We start from the raw sequence: 13857 nt of genomic DNA on the forward strand, positions 1-13857 counted from the left end.
GCATAAATTGAAAAGCAAGATTATCAGTATCAACAAGAAATTCTTCAGCTTTTTTTGCAGACATTTTATAAAATTGCCAGTTGTAATTAAAATTTGCATATTGATCATATTAGGGAAATATGTAAAATCATTATTTATTTGTATGTTAGAAGTTTCAGTTTCAACATGAATAATCTTAACTTTACAACTACTTTATAAGTAAACTGACTATCCTTGAAGTTTCAAATTCAGTACAGTCATATACAGTGTGATATTGGTGAGGGAAGATGTATCCATGTGCCATGTTTTTGTCATTGGATAATTGGCAGTTATTCCTTTGTTTCAAAAAAATCTTAGAGTTGATAGTTCAATGAATCCTTGTAAAACTCTTCTCGGACTTGACCAATAACCATTGGAATAAAATGCAAAATCATTACATTTTTCTCTTTTTTTTCTTTTGAATTCTGTAAACTAGTGATGATTCAGAACATTTGCATGTATATACTAACAATTGTATCTATGACACTTCCCATTGAATCTGTGTTAAAAACTGAGAACAAACATGTTCAACATACATAATACTTTGGATGCAGTAAGACAAACACCTCTAGTTTGAATTACAAACTGCAAACTTAACTGTGTGGATTTTTCATCTAACATAACTGAAGCACTGATAATTGTGATATAAACTAATTTTTTTAATACCTAGCTAAATTTCTTCTTTAATGAATGTAAAAGATGTTAAAATATCTGTTATGGTTCTAATTTTTAGATAAGTGAATTGGCAACATTTCTTCCTAGATTTAGGAGTCCACTGAGAAAAAAAAAAATCACCAAAGTGTCAGTTGGCCAGTATCCCTTATTTCCTAACTCTTACCAGAGTGCCCATTCTTAAAATGCATATTTGAACAGATACTCCTTTGCTGATAAATGTTCAGGAGATCATCATGCTCTCATAGTAAAATCCAAACTCCTTAGCATTCAGTTTCATAATATTGGCCTTCCAGTCTTCCCAACTTCACCTTACTACCCCCTCCTCTGAAACTTTGTTCATGTCATGCTGAAATAGTTGTGGTTGTTCCAAAAGACCATTCTCTCCTACTTCTCAGTGCCATTTCACTTTCACTCCAGAAAGAAACACCTCTTCCCTCTCCTACCCCAACCTGTCTTCCTCCTGCTAGTCTTTCACAACTCAGCAGCCTCTCCTGACCACTGTCTTCTCCTGGGCAGCCTAGAATTAGTATCCTCCGTTTGTGCCCTTCTCACCCTATGACCTCTGAACACTATCCCATAGCACTTATTACACTATACTGTACTTATCTCCACCAGATGGTAAGTTTTTTGAGAACAAGGAGAGTGCTTTTTGTCCCTATAGTACCCCACACCCAGAATGGCCCATGGTATGTATTGGGTGCTCACGTTACATTCATATTGTAAGTTTCAAGGAATACCTGACTAAACTTGTATGATAAATAACTATCCGGTATGTAAGGAGTTCTACTTTTCACTTAAGGAATAATGCATAACTTTTAAATATAACAACTAACTAGTGAGTTGGACATCTTATTTTAGGATGTTAATTGACATTTTCCTCTTAGTCCTCTAAAAATGTTCTGTCCAGCTCTTTGTTTGTTTAGTATGGCTTAAGTTTTATAACCATATTTGTGATTGTTTATTAATGGATTTTGCTTTTGCTGCTAATAAATCATCTTTCCCTTTTTCTCTCTTGGTCCAGCTCCAACAGAGGCCACTGTGCACCCACATCTAGGTAAGTATTTGAGACTCCAGTGTCACTGACCTCAGTGCCAGATCTACTTGTTTCACTCCTTTGCCATGTGAGCAGGGCATACAGAGATGAGGAAACTCTCTGCCCTCTCTGATTCTCTGATCATTCATTGAAATCAGACTCAAGTCCAGATTATGCTTTAATCTAAGACCTCACTGAGGAGGTGATCCAAAAGTCCAGTTTGGGCTAATGGAAGGACTTTTGAGCCTGTTGCTACATTTATCCTTAGAATCCAGTTGGATCTGATCTTTTGACATAGGGTTCTAATGCTGAATTTTCCCCTAAGCCTCTACCCATCATAAATAGTAGAGCATGGAGGCAATAGGCAAGGAGCTATGAGTGTGAAAGAACTGAGATAAACTGATTGTTGAAAGCAGACCTGAGATATCTGCTTAAACTAGTGTTGTTGTTGTTCAGTTGCCAAGTTGTGTTCGACTCTTCACAACCACAAGGACTGCAGCACACCAGGCTTCCCTGTCCCTCACCATCTCCCAGAGTTTGCCCAAGTTCATGTCTATTGAATCAGTGATGCCATCCAACCATCTCATCTTCTGTCAACATTTTCTTCTGCTTTCAATCTGCCTTCTGCCTTCTCCAACATCTTCTGTCTCATCTTCTCCTTCTGCCGTCAATCTTTTCTGGCATCAGGGTCTTTTCCAATGAGTTGGCCATTCACATCAGGTGGCCAAATTATTGGCTTAAACTAGCACTGGCTTGTAAAAAGAGAAATAATTTGGCCATTTCTTCAAAAACTAAAATGAGATTGTCTAGCTAACTGGATGCTTTGTTTAATAGCACCGTGTAAAGTTGCCTCCTCTCATTTTTCTCATAATCTTTTCATTCTGACATGTATTTAGTGGGCTACAGTTCTTGAGGCAAGATTGTACGGTATTAATAGTATGGATTCTGGAGCCAAATAAACTGGATTTATCTCACCTCTCCCGCTTGCTTGCATGGTGATATTGGGCAAGTTACTTAATCTCTCTATGCCTGTTTCCTCACCTATAAAACAGAAGTAATGATAGTACCTACCTCCTTTGATTGTTATGAGGATTAGATGAATTTGTATTTCTAAAGCATAATAAGGGATATATATATATATATATATCCCATTATATATATATATATATAAAATAATGTTAGGAAAGAAGGCAATACATGAACAAAGAACCATAGAGGCTTACCCATGACTCTGTAAAAAATTTCTGGAAAGCAAATGATCTTTAAGAGTTAAATTCCTCATATATGACAGTGAAGACTGATTTTAAAAGCAGTTTCCTACGCACACTATTTAATAAGAATGAAAAGAAATCATCCTAGCTGGTTCCAGCCTTTTCAGCTGTCTGTCACTGTGGGACTTACAGATGGGTCAGTATTTGTCTCTTGGGCTTTCTCTTTCAACCCATAAACCCAATTAATTTATTTTTCTCTTTGGAAAATCTGCCTTGAGAAGCTCTACTTTTATGTAATGCTACAGCTTGGGGCTCCTCTTCTTTGGCAGATGAACGCAAGCACTTAGAAGCATGCCTTCTGGCAGCTGAGGCAGGCTGGTGACCCACAGTGGCCCAGCCGCATCTCAGCCATATTGGGTATTTGAGAGAGCAGTACCCTGTAGGCATTTCAGACACTGCATCTAATCACTTAGAGGAATCATTAAATCACTCCCAAGCACAGAAGACATCACAGTGTTCTCTCCAGTGTAAATCCATATTCTCCCTGTTGTCGAGCCTAAGGCTTTGAGTCTGAACAGCCATTTATCTCAATACATGTTGATTCACTGGTTTTCCAGACTTCGTTATGTGCTTGCCTACTGGCATACCTGGTATAAAGAGGGTGAGGGTGCCTGCAGGTGGCATTGTTACCAAAGAGAATTTGCAAGTGAACTTTCTGGTATTTGGAGGTGATATTTAATTCCTCAGTCAGTTCAATAAATTATATACAAGTGAACCTCCCAAAAGGGTAAAATTTCACTTTTGGAAAAAATAAAAATTTGGGGTTATGTTTTATTAATCAGATTATATGATTTTCATTTTTTAAAAAAGCATGTGCAAACTAGTCCAAACAAAATTATATAGACCCAGAGAATTTATACTAGCTGAAACAAATTCCCCAAGCAAACCATGGGAATCAGATGAGAAGATTTTCAGCACCAAATCCATTTTTTACAATTTGTGGAGAAATAATTATCTTTACTCATACAACCTTAAAAATGAGACTACTTACGTTGTAGCTGGCCATGAAATTGTTTGTACTTGTCCATCCTCTATTCAATGGAAATATCCCATACTCTACAGTTCATGAAAATATTCTTTGCTCTTGGCATGATCTGAGTTCTTCTGTAGTTTAAAAAGAAGTATTTAATACAACCTCTCAAGTGTAACAATAATATATTTAAGACTATGGATGGTTTTCTGCCATTCCTCCTGACTTCTAACATGACTTTATTTAGAAGTTTTACTTACTTGTGTAGATAATTTCTCCTAGGCAGCTCTGAAGGGGAAAATGTTAATAATTTGGAACACATTAAATTTAAAAATGAGTGAATATAGGGAATGAGAAAAAGCAAGTCAGGGCAAGAGGGGTAGTAAGAAAGAGAAGAGGAGATGGGTTCATAAATAACAGCAATGTTAGCTGACAATAAATATCCACAATGTTCTGTTCCCTTCAATGTTCTAAAGTGAGTTAGGCACTGACTTTATTCTGGATGTGTTGAGCTGTGAGGGGCAAGTCTTGTGTGACCTCTCCATGTAGGCTAGTGCTAACCTTGGTCTTCCCACCTCTGTGACCTGGGTGACATTTTAGTAGGGTTCTCTTTGGGGGCTCTGGTTTCCAGACTTCTAAACAGCAGAGTTATTCTTTTACTTAGTAGTTTAGGGGCACAGCAAATGCAATTAGCTGCTTGTTTAAACTTCAGTTTTAGTTTAAAATACTGTTATTTATCATAAATGTAGCATGTTGACTCTTTTGCATAACTAAATCTATTGTTTAGTATAACCATTTTCTAAATCTTTGTCTTCCTTTAGCTGAAATTCATAGTAACAGTATTATTCTACGAGATGACTTTGACTCCTACCACCAAAAGGAGTTGAATCCAAACATATGGTAAGTTAAAGGATCATGCCTCACTTTGGTCTGTATAAAAGGCAAAAAAAAAAAAAAAGCTTCCTTGGAGTAGTTACATAAAATTAAATTGCCCTTTAGCTCTAAGTTATCAATGAGAATTGTTCAACTAAGGAACTGGGATTAATGTCGCCTGTAGTATGTCTATTGTCTGTTTCCTGACTTCCTTAAGAACTAAATCTAGGTACCCCTCAAAGCCATGGGTTTGGTCAGTTTTTTTCAGTAGTACAAGTTATTTACATAGAAAACATTGTGCTTTATTATTCCTAATAATTGCATTTATGTTAAAGGAAAGAAGGGAAATGACTTATCTGAAACTGACAGATTATTTGAGTCATACTTCCAAATAACTTCTATGTTATTGGATTATTTATACTCCAGTCTTTCCTTCCAAAGCTGTTTAGAGACAACCCTATGGGATTTTGGAGGGCAAAGAAAGAATTAACCAAAACGCATACATTAGAAATTTGTTGAATACATAAATGCCTGCATGAATTTGTTGGCAGTTTGTTGTATTTTCTGACTTTGGAGAAATGAGTCTATCCATTGAGAGCTATAGTTGGTCTACATAATTTGAGAGAATATCTGAATATGTTATTTTCTATGGTACTAAATGATTTGTGTACATGAATAAGAGTTCAAGATAAATTAGAAGCTCTAAAGTAATCAGGTTGTAACCAAAACCCCAGCAATATTCAAGACTAGAAAGAGAATAACTATTCATCCTCAAATGTCTGCATATGATATTAATTTGTTTTTCCTTATTTTCACTGTTCAACAAGTATCAAACCATAATTATTATATAGTACATTAAAAAGGAATGTGGTTCCTTCTTTTGAGTAGCATATAGTTCAATAGAGGAGACACTTAAAACACAGTTTTAAAAATCTTATGATTCAGGATAGAAATCCTTGAGTGTAATAGAAGGTTATAAATAACATACTATGGTTCTAGAAAAGAAAGGCTGACTCTAGTGAGAGTTTCTTGGAGAAAGCGGTCTTTAACCTGAGAATTGAAGATGACATATAGGTTTAGAGAGTGTTGACGCTTAAATACAAATAGGAACTTACATCTTTTCTAGAAAGAAATATAGATTTAGAGAGTATAAGTATTCAAAAAAATCAGACTAGACAGAGACATAAAGTCTTATGATTCATACACCATTAAAGAGATAAATTATCAAAAAGATTTCACTTACCTCTGAACATGTTCTAAATATAAATTTCTTAAAATAAGTTGAAAATCTTTGTTAAGGAAAAGCCAAAAACTTTTTAAGCACCACTTCTACCCAAGAAAAATTCTCTCATTCTCCTCACATTTGGCTCTTATATATCCCATTAATATAGATGTTACCAGATGATTTGTTTCTTTCAAGGCGAGTTCATTTGTGTCGAGCTAATTCATTTTCTTCAGTGAGATTTCTTGACAAATACAAAATGTGACTTTTATGTGGTCTAAATTCTGTTATTTTTGAAATCAATAAAACATGATTGATTTTGCTTCACCCATTTTCATGACTGATCTGGTAGATGCTTTCTTGACTGAAGTTATGGATTTTGTGTCCCACTTACTTAACCTATGGTTTTTCCTCCTGTTTTAGAAAACCTTTTATTAACTTTAAAAAGCCATGCACTTCTGTCTTCTATCAAATATGCTTCAGAGTAATTTTACTTTATCCCTTATTGACCACAATCTCCTTCATCTAATCTAAGATTAAATAATAATAATAATAACCTAGGAAGCTCTCATCATTTGAGAGATGGCTTTGTTGAACATAAGTGGCAGAGGTTCTGAAATCAGGTCTGTCTGGGTGGACTTCGAAGCTAGCTACTTGCCAGCTGGGTATCTGAGAATAGTACAAAGCTTGCTTTACCTCTCTGAGCCACATTTCTTGTCAGTAAAAGTGAGCCAAGTATTTGCCTAACGCCATTATTTTAAAGTTTGATGAACCTGAAAAGGTCTGGCACATCTCCTAATGTATTGTTGCTGCTCAGGATGAATCAGTTCCTTCTTCCCTCTCTTATTCTCTGTCTCCTACTCTATCTTTTTGCCTCCCTCCTTCTTCCTTTCTTTCTTCCTCCTCTGGTATACTGGCATGTTGGTCTATTGCCTCCCAGGAGCTCAGAATGATCCCAAATCATTACTATTAAAATATTCTTCACTCAATTTATGTAAATGATTCCCCCAAGTCTTCCCTTACTGTATTCAGATCAAAAACAGACTTCAAATTAAATATATCTATATTATATAATATATATATTAATGAAAATACAGTAGAATTATAGAGAAGGGAGAAACAAAGAGTATCAAATATTTTTAACCCCCCCTTAAAGTAGACATTCAGTTCAGTTCAGTTCAGTCATGTCCGACTCTTTGCATTCCCATGAATCACAGCACGCCAGGCCTCCCTGTCCATCACCAACTCCCAGAGCTCACTCAGAGTTGCGTCCATCGAGTCGGTGATGCCATCCAGCCATCTCATCGTCAGTCGTCCCCTATTCCCCCTGCCCCCAATCCCTCCCAGCATCAAAGTCTTCTCCAATAAGTCAAATCTTCGCATGAGGTGGCCAAAGTACTGGAGTTTCAGCTTTAGCATCATTCCTTCCAAAGAAATCCCAGGGTTGATCTCCTTCAGAATGGACTGGTTGGATCTCCTTGCAATCCAGGGGACTCTCAAGAGTCTTCTCCAACACTACAGTACAAAAGCAACAATTCTTCAGTGCTCAGCCTTCTTCACAGTCCAACTCTCACATCCATACATGACTCCTGGAAAAACCATAGCCTTGACTAGACAGACCTTAGTCGGCAAAGTAATGTCTCTGCTTTTGAATATGCTATCTAGGTTGCTCATAAATTTTCTTCCAAGGAGTAAAGTGAAAGTGAAAGTGAAGTCACTCAGTCGTGTCTGACTCTTTGCAAATCCATGGACTGTAGCCTATCAGGCTCCTCTGTCCATGGGATTTTCCAGGCAAGAGTGCTGGAGTAGATTGCCATTTCCTTCTTCAGAGGATCTTCCCGACCCAGGAATCGAACCCGGGTCTCCCGCATTGCAGGCAGACGCCAAATTGTTGCTTTTGAACTGTGGTGTTGGAGAAGACTATTGAGAGTCCCTTGGACTGCAAGGAGATCCAACCAGTCCATTCTAAAGGAGATCAACCCTGGGATTTCTTTGGAAGCAATGATGCTAAAGCTGAAACTCCAGTACTTTGGCCACCTCATGCGAAGAGCTGACTCATTTGAGAAGACTTTGATGCTGGGAGGGATTGGGGGCAGAAGGAAAAGGGGACGAAGCGTCTTTTAATTTCATGGCTCCAATCACCATCTGCAGTGATTTTGGAGCCCCCAAAAATAGTGTCTGACACTGTTTCCACTGTTTCTCCTTCTATTTCCCATGGAGTGATGGGACCAGATGCCATGATCTTCATTTTCTGAGTGTTGACCTTTAAGCCAACTTTTTCACTCTCCTCTTTCACTTTCATCAAGAGGCTTTTTAGTTCCTCTTCACTTTCTGCCATAAGGGTGGTGTCATCTGCCTATCTGAGGTTATTGATATTTCTCCCGGCAATCTTGATTCCAGCTTGTGTTTCTTTCAGTCCAGTGTTTCTCATGATGTACTCTACATAAAAGTTGAATAAGCAGGATGACAATATACAGCCTTGATGTACTCCTTTTCCTATTTGGAACCAGTCTGTTGTTCCATGTCCAGTTCTAACTGTTGCTTCCTGATCTGCATACAGATTTCTCAAGAGGCAGGTTAGGTGGTCGGGTATTCCCATCTTTTTCAGAATTTTCTATAGTTTGTCATGATCCACACAGTCAAAGGCTTTGGCGTAGTCAATAAAGCAGAAATAGATGTTTTTCTGGAACTCTCTTGCTTTTTCCATGATCCAGCAAATGTTGGCAATTTGATCTCTGGTTCCTCTGTCTTTTCTAAAACCACCTTGAACATCAGAAAGTTCATGGTTCATGTATTGCTGAACCCTGGCTTAGAGAATTTTGAGTATTACTTTACTAGCGTGTGAGATGAGTGCAATTGTGTGGTAGTTTGAGCATTCTGTGGCATTGCCTTTCTTTGGGATTGGAATGAACAGTGACCTTTTCCAGTCGTGTGGACAATGCCAAGTTTTCCAAATTTGCTGGCATATTGAGTACAGCACTTTCATAGCATCATCTTTCAGGATTTGAAACAGCTCAACTGGAATTCCATCACCTCCACTAGCTTTGTTCATAGTGATGCTTTCTAAGGCCCGCTTGACTTCGCATTCCAAGATGTCTGGCTCTAGATGAGTGATCACACCATCATGATTATCCGGGTCATGAAGATCCTTTTTGTACAGTTCTTCTGTGTATTCTTGCCACCTCTTCTTAATATGTTCTGCTTCTGTTAGGTCCATACCATTTCTGTCCTTTATCAAGCCCAACTTTGCATGAAATGTTCCCTTGGTATCTCTAATTTTCTTGAAGAGATCTCTAGTCTTTCCCATTCTGTTGTTTTCCTCTATTTCTTTGCATTGATCCCTGATGAAGGCTTTCTTATCTCTTCTTGCTATTCTTTGGAACTCTGCATTCAGATGCTTATATCTTTCCTTTTCTCCTTTGTTTTTCGCTTCTCTTCTTTTCACAGCTATTTGTAAGGCTTCCCCAGACAGCCATTTTGCTTTTTTGCATTTCTCTTCCATGGGGATGGTCTTGATCCCTGTCTGCTGTACAATGTCACGAACCTTATTCCATAGTTCATCAGGCACTCTATCTATCAGATCTAGTCCCTTAAATCTATTTCTCACTTCCACTGTATAATCATAAGGAATTTGATTTAGGTCATACCTGAATGGTCTAGCGGTTTTCCCTGCTTTCTTCAATTTGAGTCTGATTTTGGTAATAAGGAGTTCATGATCTGAGCCACAGTCAGCTCCTGGTCTTGTTTTAGTTGACTGTATAGAGCTTCTCCATCTTTGGCTGCAAAGAATATAATCAATCTGATTTTGGTGTTGACCATCTGGTGATGTCCATGTGTAGAGTCTTCTCTTGTGTTGTTGGAAGAGGGTATTTGCTATGACCAGTGCATTTTCTTGGCAAAACTCTATTAGTCTTTGCCCTGCTTCGTTCCTTATTCCAAGGCCAAATTTGCCTGTTACTCCAGGTGTTTCTTGACTTCCTACTTTTGCATTCCAGTCCCCTATAATGAAAAGGACATCTTTTTTGGGTGTTATTTCTAAAAGGTCTTGTAGGTCTTCATAGAACCGTTCAACTTTAGCTTCTTCAGCATTACTGGTTAGGGCATAGACTTGGATTACTGTGATATTGAATGGTTTGCCTTGGAGATGAACAGAGATCATTCTGTCGTTTTTGAGATTGCATCCAAGTACTGCATTTTGGACTCTTTTGTTGACCATGATGGCTACTCCATTTCTTCTGAGGGATTCTTGCCAGCAGTAGTAGATATAATGGTCATCTGAGTTAAATTCACCATTCCAGTCCATTTTAGTTCTCTGATTCCTAGAATGTCGACGTTCCCTCTTTCCATCTCTTGTTTGACCACTTCCAATTTGCCTTGATTCATGGACCTGACATTCCAGGTTTCTATGCAATATTGCTCTTTACAGCATCAGACTGTGCTTCTATCACCAGTCACATCCACAGCTGGGTATTGTTTTTGCTTTGGCTCCATCCCTTCATTCTTTCTGGAGTTATTTCTCCACTGATCTCCAGTAGCATATTGGGCACCTTCTGACCTGAGGAGTTCCTCTTTCAGTATCCTGTCATTTTGCCTTTTCATACTGTTCATGGGGTTCTCAAGGCAAGAATACTGAAGTGGTTTGACATTCCCTTCTCCAGTGGACCACAAGCTGTCAGACCTCTAAAGTAGACATAAGCTCCCTAAAGTTAAAAACCAATATGGTCAGCTATTCCAGTGAGGTATTTCCAATAACATTACAAAGCTCTCTCTTGCTTTGGACCAACGTAGGCAGTTTTTGGGCTTCCCTGGTGGCTCAGTTGGTAAAGAATCCAACTGCGTTGCAGGAGATCCAGGAAGATCCCCTGGAGAAGGAAGTGGCAGCCCACTGCAGTATTCTTGCTTGGAGAATCCTATGCACAGAGGCCCTGGAGGGCTGCAGTCCATGGCATTGCAAAGAGTTGAACACAACTTGGCAAGTAAACCACCACCACTACCAGGCATTTTCACTCTCCCAAAATCTGTTTTCTTGGTATACATATTGACATGCGAGTTTTGTCCCTTATGATATTGTCTTTGATTTTCTTTACCCCAATTAGAAGCCACTGAGCAGCTTTGTGAAAACCAGGAAGGGGAATCCTTACTTGACAACCCATAACTTTATGCCATTGGCACACACCACCAGATAGGAAGAAGCTCAGGGTGTACTGCTTTGGGGCAAATTCCCAAGTCTCAATATATCACTCAATAATTTGTCACAAGAGAAAAGCACTGTGCTTTTATGAGCATGTATCTTCCATTGAGTTTGAAAATCATCATGTGTATTATTTGACTTGCAATTTTTAAGGACAAGCAAAAGGAAAAATTAAGAAACTACAGTCCCATCTGTCTAATGATGGGGAGAGGGATCAGTTTAAATTTAGTCACTCACACTTTATTTGCTTCCATTGACTTCATCTAGTGAAATCAACTTTTTTTCCCCACTTCATTTCATATTATTCTTGATATCTGAATTTCTTATATCCTGTACAAATGCCTATACACAAAAAACAAGGAGCATAAAATGATATTACTATTATGATGACTGAACATACCAGCCAAGTTATTATCCCAAGTGTATGACAGTGATTGGACTAGAACCAAGAAACTTTTTTACATCAACTCAGTTTTGAATCTGTCTCTCTGCTTAGCTTAAATATTAGATTTGATTTTAAAATTAATAAATGTACTTAGTGAAATGTTCAATAATATTAAAAATAATAAAAATAAACCTTCTTCCCACACTAGATCTATATTCCTTCCCTCTAGAGGCATCAACTGTTACCAGTTTCTGTCAGTCCTTCCAGAAATTATTTAGGCTTACACAAGTGTCACAGTTATGAATTCTGTCCACAAAATTGGGTATCAGAGAAATAAAACTTTCTTTATTCTTTTTTTTTAACTTGATGTCTTTTCATTGTGTCCCTTCTACCAATAGTGAAAACTTAATTTCAGTCAACTTTAGCTTCCCTTCTCCCATTTTTCTGGTGTTGTAGCTAAGTATCAGAGAGCTTGTTAGTTCAAAGGCAAGGGGTAGGTGGGGACATACCTCTTATTCCCCAGTCCTCTGTTCCTACAGATATCCACTGAATCCTCCCTGTCTCATCTAGTTTTTGGTGACTGGTCCACACAGGTAGCATTCTCGCCTGTCCTAATCACTCACTCCTTCATGATGATTGCTCCATTTGATCCCTGCTTGAAGACATGACAACTTTTGCTGCTCCTGGGCCTGGGCTGTGAATGTGTCTGTGGTGCTCTTCTGTGCTGTCATGCCACTGTGGTCTTTCTGCCTCCCTGAGGTGCAGAGTATAGAGTCCTCCTGTGCTTTGACCCCCAAAGGGAGGTCTCCCTATGGCATTGCCAGAGAAGTGGCCTTTTGTCTCCCATTCTCTCAGCCATTTCTGTTTGCTTTGTTCAAATAAAAAATGAGAAGTAAAGTTACAAGTGAAGAGAACAGCAAAACCCTTTCATGGGAATATAGTGACGCCTCAGGCTTAATGAGATTGAGGCTTCTCCACCTTAACTTTGCCCTGATGCTGGGCCACATGCAGGTAGACCTCTGGGTCACAACAATAACCACGTCAGGTCAAATCTACCGTTGAACCCAAGAGACTGAGAGAAAGAATGTGGATAGAGTGGCACTGACTTACCAACACTGTTGACAGTTCTCCAGTATCAAGTGTGTTCAGTGTGATTACACTCCTGATGATGGAGATGGATCAGTAGAGTTTTGTCCCAATAGAGACAACCCTATAGCCAAAAAGAAAAGAAAAAAAAAAAAAAACATAGGAAGGAATCTTTGTAGGTCTTTACTTTCCTTTGTTTTGGCTTACAGATTATCCCTTTAATGCTTGTGTTCTGAAGATCACAGAAGGAATCCAGAGCTATAATATCACTAGGCTATGATGTTCTAGTGGGAAATGGGAGACTGTTAGAACTAAATTTAGAAGGAAAGTAAAGACCTACAAATACTCTCTATCTCAACATTTCACTTAAGCATGTTCTACTTGAGTCTCAACTACCTTTTTTATAGTTTCTTTTTATGAATTAATAATTTTAGTATCATATAAACACTGTCAGTATTACATATGAATGGTGAGAAATCTTCATTTTTTTTTAATTAAAAAGAACTACACCTAATAGCAAAAAACTAGTAATATCCCAGGTACCCATAAACAGGAGAATAGATAGTGATACATTCATACAGTGGCATGCTATTTGGAAATAAAAAAGAATAACTTATTGATAGCTGAAACAACATGGTTGAATTTCAAAAATGTTATGTTGAATGAAAGAAGCCAGATCCAAAATAATTCTTACTTTTTGATCCTACTTACGTGAAATCTAGAATAGATGATATTATCAAAAGTGCTAGAATTAGATTAGTGATTGTTTCAGGGATGGGGAATTGACTGGTAAGGAGCATGAGGAAATTTCTGGGGTAATTAATATGTTATATATAGTATTATGAGAGCATGGGTTACATAGATGTGCACCTTTGTCAAAGCTTGAGATCCGTGTATTTCCCTGTGTGGAAATTTACCTCAGTAAAAAATTTAAACAGTAATTTTAAAAAATGAGAAAAGTTAAGAAATAGGTGACATTTATGATTCATAACTTGAGTTAAAAAGAGTTCAGAGGAAAAAAAAGAGTTCAGAGAGATGGAGAGAGAAAGTTAAAAGAACTTAAACTTGAGTAAATTTTAAAAAATAATGTAAGTTTTCTTAAGAGATGTCTTTACCCTCTAAGCAATTAGAAA

General features: G+C 37.8%; 1 protein-coding gene across 3 annotated transcripts in view; it reads left to right on the plus strand.

Moving 5' to 3' along the window:
* Window positions 1–13857, plus strand: part of RELN (reelin) — a 544299-nt gene that overhangs the window by 257245 nt on the left and 273197 nt on the right. For all 3 annotated transcript variants that reach the window (XM_005679214.3, XM_013963255.2, XM_018047261.1), the window contains exons 5-6: window positions 1715–1747; window positions 4789–4867. In XM_005679214.3, the coding sequence (XP_005679271.3) occupies window positions 1715–1747; window positions 4789–4867 (112 nt within the window). The remainder of the gene's footprint in view (window positions 1–1714; window positions 1748–4788; window positions 4868–13857) is intronic.

This window comes from Capra hircus, chromosome 4 (genome assembly GCF_001704415.2).
Source record: "Capra hircus breed San Clemente chromosome 4, ASM170441v1, whole genome shotgun sequence".
NCBI lineage: Eukaryota > Metazoa > Chordata > Mammalia > Artiodactyla > Bovidae > Capra > Capra hircus.